At 37.5% G+C, this 13,517-nt stretch overlaps 2 protein-coding genes across 20 annotated transcripts in view; one reads left to right on the forward strand and one right to left on the reverse strand.

Annotated features, from left to right (window-relative positions):
• The window catches only part of SHLD2 (shieldin complex subunit 2), a 108,441-nt gene that overhangs the window by 77,920 nt on the left and 17,004 nt on the right, over positions 1-13,517 (reverse strand). For 2 of the 19 annotated variants that reach the window (XM_073793371.1, XM_073793369.1), the window contains exon 3: positions 1,827-1,889. The exons of 14 other annotated variants lie outside the window; for them this stretch is intronic. The gene's annotated coding sequence lies outside the window, so the exon portion shown is untranslated. Of the gene's footprint in view, positions 1-1,826; positions 1,915-9,278; positions 11,742-13,517 lie in introns of those variants that run through there. 3 more of the 19 variants (XM_073793372.1, XM_073793368.1, XM_019925725.3) reach the window with 2 other exon arrangements.
• LOC141276714 (ubiquitin-like FUBI-ribosomal protein eS30 fusion protein) lies at positions 12,205-12,624 on the forward strand. Its single transcript, XM_073793688.1, has one exon. It carries the CDS (start codon positions 12,205-12,207, stop codon positions 12,622-12,624), a length of 420 nt encoding a protein of 139 aa, XP_073649789.1.

A 13,517-nucleotide genomic window follows, 5' to 3' on the forward strand; every position in this document is an offset into this window, starting at 1 on the left:
GGACAATACATAAACAAATGAGCATGGCTATGTTCCAATAAAACTTTACGGTCACCGAAATTTGATTTTCCTACTTTCACATGTCACAACATATTAGTCTCCTTTTGATTCTTTTTCAGCCATTTTATTACATATAGACCATTCTAGGTCACAAGCCACACAGGAACAGGTAATGGGCTGGATGTGGCCTACAAGCTGAAGTTTGCTGATCTCTGGTTCAGACCATTGATTTGAGAGCTTTCTTCTTTCCTAATATAAGAATTTAATGCAATGTTTCCCTCCAAACAGTGCTTAATGGCACTACTATTTGTTTCATTTGTGCTTTGTACTGGTTTTTTAGCCATCGCTATAGGATTGTCAATTTACATCTTTAACTTTACACAGTCTTCAAATAACATACAGCCAGCCTGCCATATACATGGGTTCCACATCTGCAGACTCAACCAACTGCAGATCAAAAAAAAAAACAAAACCCAGAAAGTTCCAAAAAGCAAAACTTAAATTTGTTGCATGCCAGCAACTATTAACATAGCATTTACATTGTATTCACAACTATTTACATAGCATTTACCTTGTATTAGGTATTATAAATAATCTAGAGATGACTTAAAGTATACAGGAGGATGTGCATAGGTTACATACAAATACTGTGCCATTTTACATAATGGACTTGAGAAATCTGAGGATTTTGGTATCCAAGGGAGGTCCTGGAACCACTTCCCGGGGATAACAAAGAATGACAGTACCACTTAACCTGTTCTAAGAACCTTACAACAGCATTGATTCCCAATCTGAATGTTATACTCAGGCCAAATTATTTATCAAGGTTAAGAGGGAAATAAAGGCATTTTCAGAAATGCAACATATCAAATAATTTGCCTCCCATTCACCCTTTCTTCAGCAAATTGTGGGAGTAAACCAAGAAGGAGGAAGACATAGAACAGAAGAAATAGAAGATCCAACACAGAAGAAAAGGAAATGCCTAGAATGATAGCTGGGCACTATGAGAAAATGGAAACCACTCCAGACTGGAGCACGTTACTCTGGAGGGACTTCTCTGAGATGACGACATTGACAGAATAAATTATGTGAAAGAAAACAGGAAATTTGGGCAACTGGTAGCAAATTTTGAGTTGAGTTAGTGATAAGGACACAAAAAGCCATATAAACAAGTTATGTCCCAAACTGAAAGCATCAAATACATTACTTGAAAAATCACAGGTAAACACAAAACAGCTAGAAGTTGAGAGTGGTTACCTGAGAAGGGGAAGTGAAGGTGGGGACCAAGAAGTACTGTCTGTCTGGACAATCCCTGACAAACTACTTGGCTCATTAAACTGTATAACTCTGAAGAAGAAAAATATGGAAGATAAGGAAATAAGGTACTTAAGGATTTCCCAAGGACATAAAACCATCTTGGCAACTAAATGTGACCTCTGGAAACCAAGAAGTCTAACAAAATTGTCCTGCAAAATAGAAAACAACACAAACGAATGCATTTGATGGGTCGAAAAGGGCAAGAAAAAAGCAACATTACGCCTGTGCTATCATAACTCTTGTCAAATGCGTGACGTCAAGAGCAGAAATCCCTAGGTTTCTGTGCTTCAGTTCCCCCGTCTATAAAGTGTGTGTAACAGTATCCCTCTCCCAGGACTGTAATGAGGCTTCAACCCAATAATGAACATAAAGTGCTTACAGCAGTGTTAGAAATAAATATTAACACAGTTAATACTTTAACTCTTTTTAAATAACTGAAATTATTTTTTATCTCAAATCATTCAACTTAATTGTCACAATGATACTGAAAAGTTTATTTGAATGCTTACCTTGTCTATTCAAACATCAAGGCCTCTAACCCTTTCCCATATCTCCAAAAAGGGTGGGGGGCTCTGTGGGGGGAAGAAGATAAACTGTCTGATGACCCAAGAGAAACAGAAATAACAATTAATGAAGGCTGTCTCTAAAGATGCTTATCATTCTGAAGAACTAAGTGCACCTGAAAAACTACTCAGGATACCAGGCTTTATCTTACACTTCTTAGTTGATTATGATCAATCATTCACTCACTAAGTTAGTCAGCAATTAGAACTGAAAACTTGGTCCTAACTATACAATAACTCAATAATGCTGAGACCAGCATTTTTCCACTTCTAAAGAGATAAAGTCTCCAACTTGTGCTCTCCAAGTTCAGTTCTACTTTGTTATGAAACCTGAGAAACATTTTTCCAAAGGAAAAAAGTATGAAATAAAGTTCAGATCCTGGGCAAGAAATAAAGGCCAATTTAATCCACATATACCTAAGAACCGTGGAAAAAAGAAAAGAATAAATATAACCATGTTAGGTGGCTTTCAATCTCTTGTGCTCTAACAGTTAGCAAAAAAATAGTTACTTAAGAGTTGTCCCACACTTTGTTTTATTCATCTTTGGATCCTTGTAAACATAAACAGTATGTAACAGAGTACCTGACTTCTATTAGAAGCTTAAAATATTTATTTAACAAATGAATAACTAGAATTAAGAGTACTATTTGAACTATACTCTTTTTATGGAGAAATACACTACAATTTGCAATTGAAGGAACATTTTCCTTTATCTTGGCAACAAGATCAGAGTTTGAACACCAAGAACAATAAAGCCTGGGCAGATACTCCATCTACATAATAGTCATTTCTCCTAGAAATCACATTTTGGTCACAGATCACTCCTACTGTTTTGAAGTATGTATAAATCACTAAGTTGGGTTTCATAATATAAAACTTGACCTCCAAAATTCCCTGCTTCTTTCCCTTCACCAATATCTTATATAAAAATTGCAGCCATCAATATTTTATCTGGGAGGATTCCCCCCCCAGTTTTATTGAGATATAATTGACATATAACATTGCATTAGTTTAAGGTATAGGGTATAATAATTTGATATATGTATATACTACAAAATGATTACCACAATAAGTTAACAACCATCACCTCACATAGTTATAAATTTTTTTTCTTGTGATGAGAACGCTTAAGATTTACTCTGTTCGCAATTTTTAAATATTTAATGTAGTACTGTTAACTATAGTCACCATGCTGTACATTACACCTCCAGAACTTATTTATCTTATAACTGACGTCTGTACCTTTTGACCACCTTCCCCTATCTCCCCAGGCCCACCCCTCTGACAACCACCAATCTGTTCTGTTTCTGTGCCTTCAGTTTTTTTAGATTCCACATTTAAGTGATATCATAAAGTATTTGTCTTTCTTGGTCTGGCTTATTTTACTTAGCATAATGCCCTTGAGGTCCATCCATGTTGTTGCAAATGGCAGGATTTCCTTATTTTTATGGTTGAATAATACCCCATTGTATATATACACACCACATTTTCTTTTTTTTTTTAAATGATTTGGCCTCCCAGGTCCAAGTCAGTATTTTTTCTTTTTTTGTAATTAATTAAGTTATTTATTTTTGGCTGTGTTGGGTCTTTGTTGCTGCGCATGGGCTTTCTCTAGTTGCATCAAGTGGGGTCTGCTCTTCGTTGTGGTGCGTGGGCTTCTCATTGTGGTGGCTTCTCTTGTTGCAGAGCACGGGCTCTAGGTGCGCGGGCCTCAGTAGTTGTGGCTCACGGGCTCTAGAACGCAGGCTCAGTAGTTGTGGCACATGGGGTAGGTAGTTGTAGCTCGCAGGTTCCAGAGCACAGGTTTCAGTAGTTGTGGTTCTCAGGGTCTAGAGCGCCGGCTCAGTAGTGGTGCACGGGCTTAGTTGCTCCACGGCATGTGGGATCTTCCCAGACCAGGGCTCAAACCCATGTACCCTGCATTGGCAGGTGGATTCTTAACCACTGCACCACCAGGGAAGTCCCATACACCACATTTTCTTTATCCATTCAGCCATCAATGAACACCTAGGTTATTTCCATGTCTTGGCTATTATAAACAATGCTACAATGAACATGGGGGTGCAGATATCTCTTCAAGACAGAGATTTCACTTCTTTAGAATATGTTCCCCAAAGTGGAATTGCTGAATTACACAGTAATTCTATTTTTAATTTTTTGAGGTCGATTTTTTAATCTAAAATTTATTTTTAAATTTTTTTGAGGTAGAAAGCAGTTTCTATACTACCTCTAGTCAGTACCAAAGGTTATCAACTGAAAAATTAATACAATGGACCAAAAAATGTAATAAAAAACACTTATTAAAAGACTCAATACTCAGGGACTTCCCTGGTGGTCCAGTGGTTAAGACTCCATGCTTCCACTGCAGGGGGCACAGGTTCAATCCCTGGTCAGGGAACTAAGATCCTGGATGCCAGGTGCAGCATGGCCAAAAAAAAAAACCAAGATTCAATATTCAGAAGAAATTCTGTTTAAAACCCAACATTTCTCTAGTTCAAATGCCAACTACCTATACTTAGACATTCCAGAAATGAAAGTAGATAAAATTACCCAACCCAATAACATAAATTATGTTAAGAACAAAAATAATTGCAAAACAACTGAAAATTATAGGTTAACATTACAGAATTTAGTAAACAATGAATTCGATGTCCACATTGCAAAGCTGACTTCCATAGTTTAAAACCTGAGTTTACCTAAAAAAGAACACCCTTAATTTTTCATTACTCAAAAAAACAACTCAATCTCTATGATACATCCTTAAAGAAATAAAGATTAATTTATCCTAGAGAGCCAGGGTTCACATCAAGCTTTATGGAATGACTGATAATCACATTTCTTCTTCCAAACATAAAATTCATGTGGATTGTCACCTTAAATGAGAAAGGCATGAAAAGAACGTAAGCTCCAATCTAGCATTAGAAATTACTCCATAAATACCCTTTCTGCTTTGAAAGTATATTTCCCCAATGAAACCAATATACTTTATTTCTTTATAATGATTTCATTTCATGTAAATTTATGAAGGTTGTATAAATATTTGTTAGAATAGGAGTTTGTTTGAATAGTTGATAATGACTAGTGAGAACAAGAGACAAGGGTAGCATCATCAGCAGAGGAGACAAAAGCATCTCTAAAGCATCCACTACATTAACACAACATTTTTTACACAAAGATTTTTAAGTAAGGTCTTTATGTGGTATTTTTGAAAAATATTTTTATATCCAAGAAAATTTAAACATAAGCAATTAAATCTACTTTTAATTTTTTAATTGTTTTTTATGTTGAATTTTGATTAAGAATGTTTTCTGTAGAAAGACCAGATCAGTTTCTCTGCTTTAGTAAACTGTATAACAAAATATGAAACTCATTAAGGAAAAGCAAAGCAGGAAACTTAATATGTCACTTTTAGACACCTATCCTTAGGTGAAAGTAAACAGCATTAATTCCAAGCATTTCCAAACTTTTAGGAGAAGTGGGTGGGTGAAGGAACAAGAGAGAATAAAAACTCACACTACTTCTATAGTGTAGGTTTATATTTTAATGTTTTCATTCTCAAAAGCAAATGAGGCAAATTGAGACTTCCACCTGGCTTGCCAGAATGACTCTCATGAGTACTAACATGCTTAGGTTAACATTTTCATAAACTTTTTTCTCATTTCTTCCAAGTATCTTAAATAACACTAAAAACTACATAACATGATGCAGCTGCTTCGGAAAAACTGTTTGACAGTTCCTCAAAAAGTTAAACATAAAGATATCACATAACCCAGTAATTACATCCTAGGTATACACCAAGGAGAATTGAAAACATATGTCCACAAAAACCTGTAAATGAATGTTCATAGCAGCATCATTCCTATCAGTCAAAAAGTGGAAATAACCCAAACATCCATCAACTGATGAATGGATGAACCAAATGTGGTATATCCTCACAATGGAATATTATTCAGCCCAGAAGAGCTACAAAGTACTGATATGCCACATCACAGGTAAACTCTGAAAACATGCTACACTAAAGGAACCAGACACATAAGGCAATATATCGTATGATTCTATTTATATAAATTACTCAGAACAGGCAACTCCATAGAAATATAAACAGATATATGGCTGCCAGGGGCTAGGAGAAGGGGGAAAACTTAAGAGGGGTTTCCTTTGAGGGCGATGAAAAAGTTCTGGAACTAGATAATGGTGATGGTTGCACAACACTGATTATACTCAAAGCCACTGAAACTTTTATGCTATGTGAGTTATACTTTAATTAATGAAAGAAACCCTACAAAACCAAAAACAGATGTTAACATCTTATCAGAGAAAGTTAACTTCCAAAATAAATGATGATTATTTTGGTATTTCTTTAAAAACCTTATTGTTAATTTGATATGGACATTAGAAACATTTTTATTTATATATTTATTTATTTTGGTTGTGCCAGATCTTAGTTGTGGCATGCAGGATCTTCCACGCCTTGTGCGGGATCTTTGTTGCCGCATACAGGATCTTTAGCTGTGGCATACGGATCTTTAGTTGTGGCATACGAATTCTTAGTTGGGCATGTGGGATCTAGTTCCTTGACCAGGGATCGAACCTGGGCCCCCTGCGTTGGGAGCATGGAGTCTTAGCCACTGGACCACCAGGGAAGTCCCTAGAAACATTTTCAGAAATAAACCTTTTTCTATAATGCCCAATACCATCCTTAAGCTTTTCTATTTGTCAGGAATTCGCATAAAAATCTTTTATTGCCAGCTTTGCAATGCTTAGTCTGCCAGGGTAGGAATCAATTTTATATAATATCTAAAGAAGTCAAGTGAGTTTTAAAATAGGCAGAATGTTTTATTAAATTTGGCTTACCAATATCGTATGTTGAATTTTAGTACAGGAGAGGAACATGTTTATTTCTAATGAAGAAGTTCAGCAAAAGATGAAAAACTTTTTATTTTATTTATTTATTTATTTATTTTTTGGCTGCACTGGGTCTTCATTGCTGTGTGCGGGCTTTCTCTAGTTGTGGCGAGTGGGGGCTACTCTTCATTGTGGTGCATGGGCTTCTCATTGTGGTGGCTTCTCTTGTTGTGGAGCACAGGCTCTAGGTGCATGGGCTTCAGTAGTTGTGGCATGTGGGCTCAGTAGTTGTGGCTCAGGGGGTTAGTTGCTCCACAGCATGTGGGATCTCCCAAGACCAGGGCTTGAACCCGTGTCCCCTGCACTGGCAGATGGATTCTTAACCACTGCGTCACCAGGGAAGTCCCAAAATACTTTTAATTTATTATTTATTTATTTATTTAAGATTTATTTACTTTATTCTTGTCTGTGTTGGGTCTTAGTTGCGGCACACGGGATCTTTGTTGCGGTGCGCGGGCTTCTCCCTAGTTGTGGCATGAGAGTTTTTTTCTTCTTCTCTAGTTGTGGTACGCAGGCTTCAGGGCACGTGGGCTCTGTAGTTTGCGGCACACAGGCTCTCTAGTTGAGATGCACTAGCTCAGAAGTTGTGGCGCACTAGCTCAGAAGTTGTGGCGCGCGGGCTTAGTTGCCCCGTGGCATGTGGGATCTTAGTTCCCTGACCAGGGATCAAACCCACGTTCCCTGCATTGTATGGCGGATTCTTTACCACTGGACTACCAGGGAAGTCCCCCGAAAAACTTTTTAGACAGCAAAATTTACCTGGTCTGCTTTAGCCCTCATGAAGCTATCTCTGACATTCATTTTTTTAAATTTTGATATTCAATACAGAAAAGCAACATCCAAAAAAAAAAAAGGGCCATGCCAAATGCAATAATAGCCCATTAATTTATTTTACCTCAAATATAATAGAAAATACCACTTCTGCTGAACCTGATTCTAGGCAAGGTAAAATTCAGTCGCCTACATAATAATTTGCCCAGTGTCCATTCACAATCTTCCTGCTTGCTCTTAATGGCATTTGAGTAGAGTAGGCTCTCAATCTACATGAATTAATTATGTAAATTATCAGATTAAATAACAGTTTCAACTTAAAATAATAACATCTATTTGGGGCCTATGCGAACCAGGCAATGGAAATAGAGGCTTTATATATTTAACTCATTTCTGCTCACAATACCTTACAGAGAGGTTAAGTAACTTCCCTAAGGTCACAACACTAGTACACTGCAAAGCCAGGATTCAAACCAAGGTCTGTCAGACATAGAATCATTTTTGCTAAAACATTCCAAGTGTGGGCTACAAAGGAATATAATTTCAGTTTAATTGGCAAACATTCATCTTATCTCTTTAATACAGCTTCTAAATGTTTAGGTAATGAGAAAGAAAAAGAGTGCTTGAAAAGAACATTACGGAAGAATGAAGTGATGTGCCTGGGGAAACATGCAGTGCACTGTTTGCCTACTATGTGCCATGTGCTGGACTGGCTATTTTAATGCATGAACACTTAATTGTTACAACAATACTGGGAAGTAAATATTGATGCCTCCTTTTTTACATAAGAAACTGAAGTTTAGAAGGTGCAAGAAGGGCCAAGGTTACAGAAGTTGCAAGGCACATAGTTGGGATTAGAAACCAAATTCAGTCAGTCAATAAATATTTACTGAGTGTTTACTATGTACCAGGGCTATACGAGGCACTTAGAATAGAATATTAGAGATCTCCCACATACAGCTCAAACGAAACCCATCTTCTTTTTGCTTAGGCAGTAAATCATTGTGAAATTTAAAAATCCCCATAGATTTTTCTTTTAGTAGCTTTGTTTTAAATGATTATTCATGCTTTGGTTATACATGTTAAGTACTGTCCCTAAAGCCAGAAGTTGATTGCCATAAAAACTGAATAAGCCTCCAGTAGATAATGTGAAAATATAAGCAATTCTGTCCTCCTGCATGATTTTGACCATATTGCTAGATAGAGAACACCACTTTGGAAAATATACTTCTTATGTTCTGAAGGATAATTTAAACCATTAAGCATTTTACAAAGCTTTTGCAGGTCAGATTTTAAATGACAACAGTGAAATTTCAAAAAGAACAGGAAAAGTCAGCACCAAAGCTAGTTTAACATTAATAATAAGTGATCTAATAAATAGGTCTATGTTTGCCTAGTCAGGTTTTGCTTATTATGCCAGTTGGAAAGCCGGAAGGAAACTGGTTTTAACTCCCATACAACCTGTATCATGACAACACCACTTTATCAGAAATGTAGCTGATATCAGCATAATGCTGAGACAGTTCAAATTTAAAACTGATTTTTCTTTTCCAACTATTTTCATAATCATTAATGGTATACAGAATCGAGATAACTTAAGAAAAGAAAAAAAGAAGGGTAATTAACATTTACTGCCTTCTATGTGCCAGATACTACTTTTAATTCTCACAGCCACCTTAACCTTTTAGAGGAAGAAAGAGAAGTTTTGAGAAATGAAGTACCTTTTCTAAGATTACATAACTAAGGGTTTCCTGGTGGCGCAGTGGTTGAGAATCCGCCTGCCGATGCAGGGGACATGGGTTCGTGCCCCGGTCCAGGAAGATCCCACGTGCCGCGGAGCGGCTGGGCCCGTGAGCCATGGCTGCTGAGCCTGCGCGTCCAGAGCCTGTACTCCGCAACGGGAGAGGCCACAACAGTGAGAGGCCCGCATACCGCAAAAAAAAAAAAAAAAAAGATTACATAGCTAATAAAAAGGCAGAGCCAAGGTTCAAACTCTGATGTCAATTATTATAATGCTCCATGGCACTAAATACCTGTCAGTTTCTTAATTTATTTTTAAAACTTTATGATAACATTAGAGCAGAGAAAGCAGAGTAAAGTAATGATTTGGATTATGAACTGTTTTAGTACCTCAAAAGTACTAAAGAGTGATGTCGCCCTTTTAAAAATTCCTATGACGGTGACTGTGAAAGAGAATATAAAATACCTTCAAGTCAAAATATTAGGCTTTTGAGTAGAAAAAAAGTAACAAATAAATAAGTATACATTTAATATTATCAAAAGAGAACCAAGTTAAAAAAAAATAGTTCTATTCTAAAGCAACACTTTTTGAAAGATCACCAGTGTAGGCTGGCTCGAAGCAGCATTTTTCAGAGTTAACTTCATGGAAGACTAATCCCTATAAAAATATTGAAAGATAATGAGTTTCCACAGTCAAACAAGTTTGAGAAATGCCGGACTTAACACTAAACCAGTTTCTTCACTGGTTACAAGCAGTACAACATAGTGCCCGGAGCCCGCTGGAGTCAGACTATCTGGGTTTCAATCCCTGCTCTTCCACCTCCTGGCCTAGCCATGAGATTTGGAACATGTTATTTCACTACTCTGGGTCTCAGGTTTCCCACCAGTTAAAAAAAAAAAAAAAAAAGGAGACAATTGCAAAGACAGATTTGTTGTAAAAATTAGAAAGATTAATACATCTGGGGTTGAGATATGGGGTATATGTATATGTATAGCTGATTCACTTTGTTATAAAGCTGAAACTAACACACCTTTGTAAAGCAATTATACTCCAATAAAGATGTTTTAAAAAAAAAATCTGGGGTTCTTAGAACAGAGCCTTAAAATAATAAGTGCTTGATAAATGTTAAATTATTAGTAGTAACATCATTTCCCTGAGCCTTTATTAACCTGATAAAAGTTGATGCTCATCATGAATCTCCAAGGAGTCAAGGGATATACCTAGTATGCAGTTTCCCAAACTTACATGATAGAACCCACTTTTCCACAGACCATCCCTCAAGGCTGATTAATGTCTTTTAAAATCAAAACAAAACAAACAAAAAACACTATGAGAAACAATAAAGAATTCCATCACTAAAATTAAATCTGTTTAAAAAAAATACAAGTTTAGTACTTCCCAGTTGGTGAACACATCGAGGTGCAGGAAGGGTGGCATGTGGAAGAAGGCATGGGAAGCTCCACATCCCTTCCCCCATACCTTGCCCTACACATCTCTCCCACTTGGCTATTCCTGAGTTGTATCCTTAATAAGCCAGTAATATCTCCTTACAGATTCCAGCACATGGGTTCAGTGCCTGGAACCTATACATGTAGTAGAATAGAGCATTGTTTTATTTTCCATTCTCATAGCCCTCAGTGGCTTCAAGTGATCACATCTCATCACAGTAGTCATTCAATTATCCAAGATACTATGTGGAACCTATTCATCATCACCCAGCCTGCAATCATTTGAATAAGGACATGAATAGTTTCTGTTATCAAGATACATCTATTTAAGTCTCATGTCTGTTGTATAGAAGTCAATATTCAAATGATGGCGTGTTTTCCGTTTGGTATTTATTGTGCCCATCTGGCAAATTTACAGTCATTGTCAGAGCACTGATCATGCTACCCTTCCATTTAGAATTTTTTCTAAGCAGTATGTGTCAGGATCTTCAGAAATGCTTACAACCTTTGATCAAACAAATCAATCTCCAAGAATCTATACTATGGAAATAAATAAGAATACAAGATAAAACCTTAAATACACATATTGCCTCATTGTTTAATATTGTGGAAAATTAGAAATACTAAAGAAGTCTAGGGAATTCCCTGGTGGTCCAGTGGTTAGGACTCAGAGCTCTCACTGCTGAGGGCCCAGGTTCCATCTCTGGTCCAGAAACTAAGATCCGCAAGCTGAGTGGTGCAGCCATAAATAAATAAATAAGTCTAATTTTAGTGGAAGGATTAAACAAAGAGTGGTACATTACTTGCATTACACAGTCATTACAAATTATATTTGAAAGATTATGAATAATGCTATGTGAAAAAGCAAGTTACTAGTTTATTTTTGTAGTATAAGCATAATTTTCTAAAACAAGCCAACAAAACACCAAGTAATCAAAATTTAAGACAAAAACTAAATCTAAAAATACGCCAAGGGCTTCCCTAGTGGCGCAATGGTTAAGAATCCGCCTGCCAATGCAGGGGACACGGGTTCAAGCCCTAGTCCAGGAAGATCCCACGTGCCGCGGAGCAACTAAGCCCATGCGCCACAACTACTGAGCCTGCGCTCTAGAGCCCGCGAGCCACAAATACTGAGCCCTCATGCCACAACTACTGAAGCCCATGAGCCTAGAGCCCGTGCTCTGCAACAAGAGAAGCCACCGCAATGAGAAGCCCGCGCACTGCAATGATGAGTAGTCCCCGCTCGCCACAACTAGAGAAAGCCCAAAGGTAACAATGAAGACCCAATGCAGCCAAAAGTAAATTAATTAACTTAAAAAAATAATAATAAATAAAAAAATAAAAATACACCCAGTGACATGGCAACAGCAGGCGGAGAGGATGTGCACACCCTCATTCCTTCCTTTCTCAACTCCATCTTCACGTTAGCAGCAGTGGTAAAGCGGTTCAGTTGCCAACATGCAGCTGTTTGTCTGCACGCAGGAGCTACACACTCTCCAGGTGACTGGCCAGGTGACAGTCGCCCAGATCAAGGCTCATGTAGCCTCGTTGGAGGGCCTCACTCCAGAAGATCAGGTCCTGCTCCTGCAGGATGAGGCTACCCTGGGCCAGTGTGGGGTGGAGGCTGTGAGCACTCCGAGCACTCTGGAAATAGCCAGCCGCATGTTTGGAGGTAAAGTCCATGGTTCCCTGACCCGTGCCAGGAAAGTAAGAGGTCAGATTCCCAAGGTGGCCAAACAAGAGAAAAAGAAAATGGGCCAGGCCAAGAAGCGTATGCAGTACAACCAGTGCTTTGTCAATGTTGTGCCCACTTTCAGCAAGAAGATGCCAACTGTTAAGTCCTTTGTAATCTTGGCTTTCTCTAATAAAGCCACTTAGCCCAATCCAAAAAAAACCCCAAAAAAACCAAGAAACAAAAAATAAATTAATAAATAAACAAACACCCAAATGTCAACTATGGTTGATTTGAGCCATAGGTGACCCTTCTTCCTACTTCTCTACGTTTTCCAAGTTTTTTTATGGAGTATGTCAATTCTGTTTAACTCTTACTTGATACCACTTGCCTTTGAGCTAAAGTTCTACTAGATGACAAAACAAAGCAAACTGGCCTAGTGGTCAAAGACGGGAAAAGTATGAAATGTGATTTCTTTCAAAGGTTATTTATCATTTTGTGAGAGGCAGAAATGGTTAAACATACAACGAAGTCATATTACCTGCTAGCAAAATTGTTCTTAGTTTGTACAATGAAATCACACACATCAGTATTTCTTAGTGTTCTGCCAAAACACGATGCATCATGATTCTAAGTATTTTGTGACTTGAGGAAGTCTGAAAGCATATTTAAAATATGCCAAATATTAATGTAGTGTAACCTTTGGTTTTAAGGCATATTGGGAGAGGTAAAAGTCTCAGAATATTATTTCGTAACTTTATCAATTGATACATTTTCTAAATGTCCAAAAGTAGACATTTAGGGAATTCCCTGGCGGTCCATCCGTTAGGACTTGGCATTTTCACTGCTGTGGCCTAGGTTCAACCTCTGGTGCAGGAACTAAGATCCTGAAAACTGCACGGTCTGGCCAAAAAAAACCCACACATTTAACATGTAGTATTTCAGGTTATACTTTATAACAAATATGGCTAAACTACTGCTGCAATATTACTAAATTTACATGCCTTTAAAGAGATCAAGAACTATTTATATTGCCATTCCCTCCTTGTGTGACTCAGAAAGTTTTACACTCCCTCTTAACCTGGCGTCTGCTGTGCAA

This window comes from Tursiops truncatus, chromosome 16, assembly GCF_011762595.2.
Source record: "Tursiops truncatus isolate mTurTru1 chromosome 16, mTurTru1.mat.Y, whole genome shotgun sequence".
Taxonomy (NCBI): domain Eukaryota; kingdom Metazoa; phylum Chordata; class Mammalia; order Artiodactyla; family Delphinidae; genus Tursiops; species Tursiops truncatus.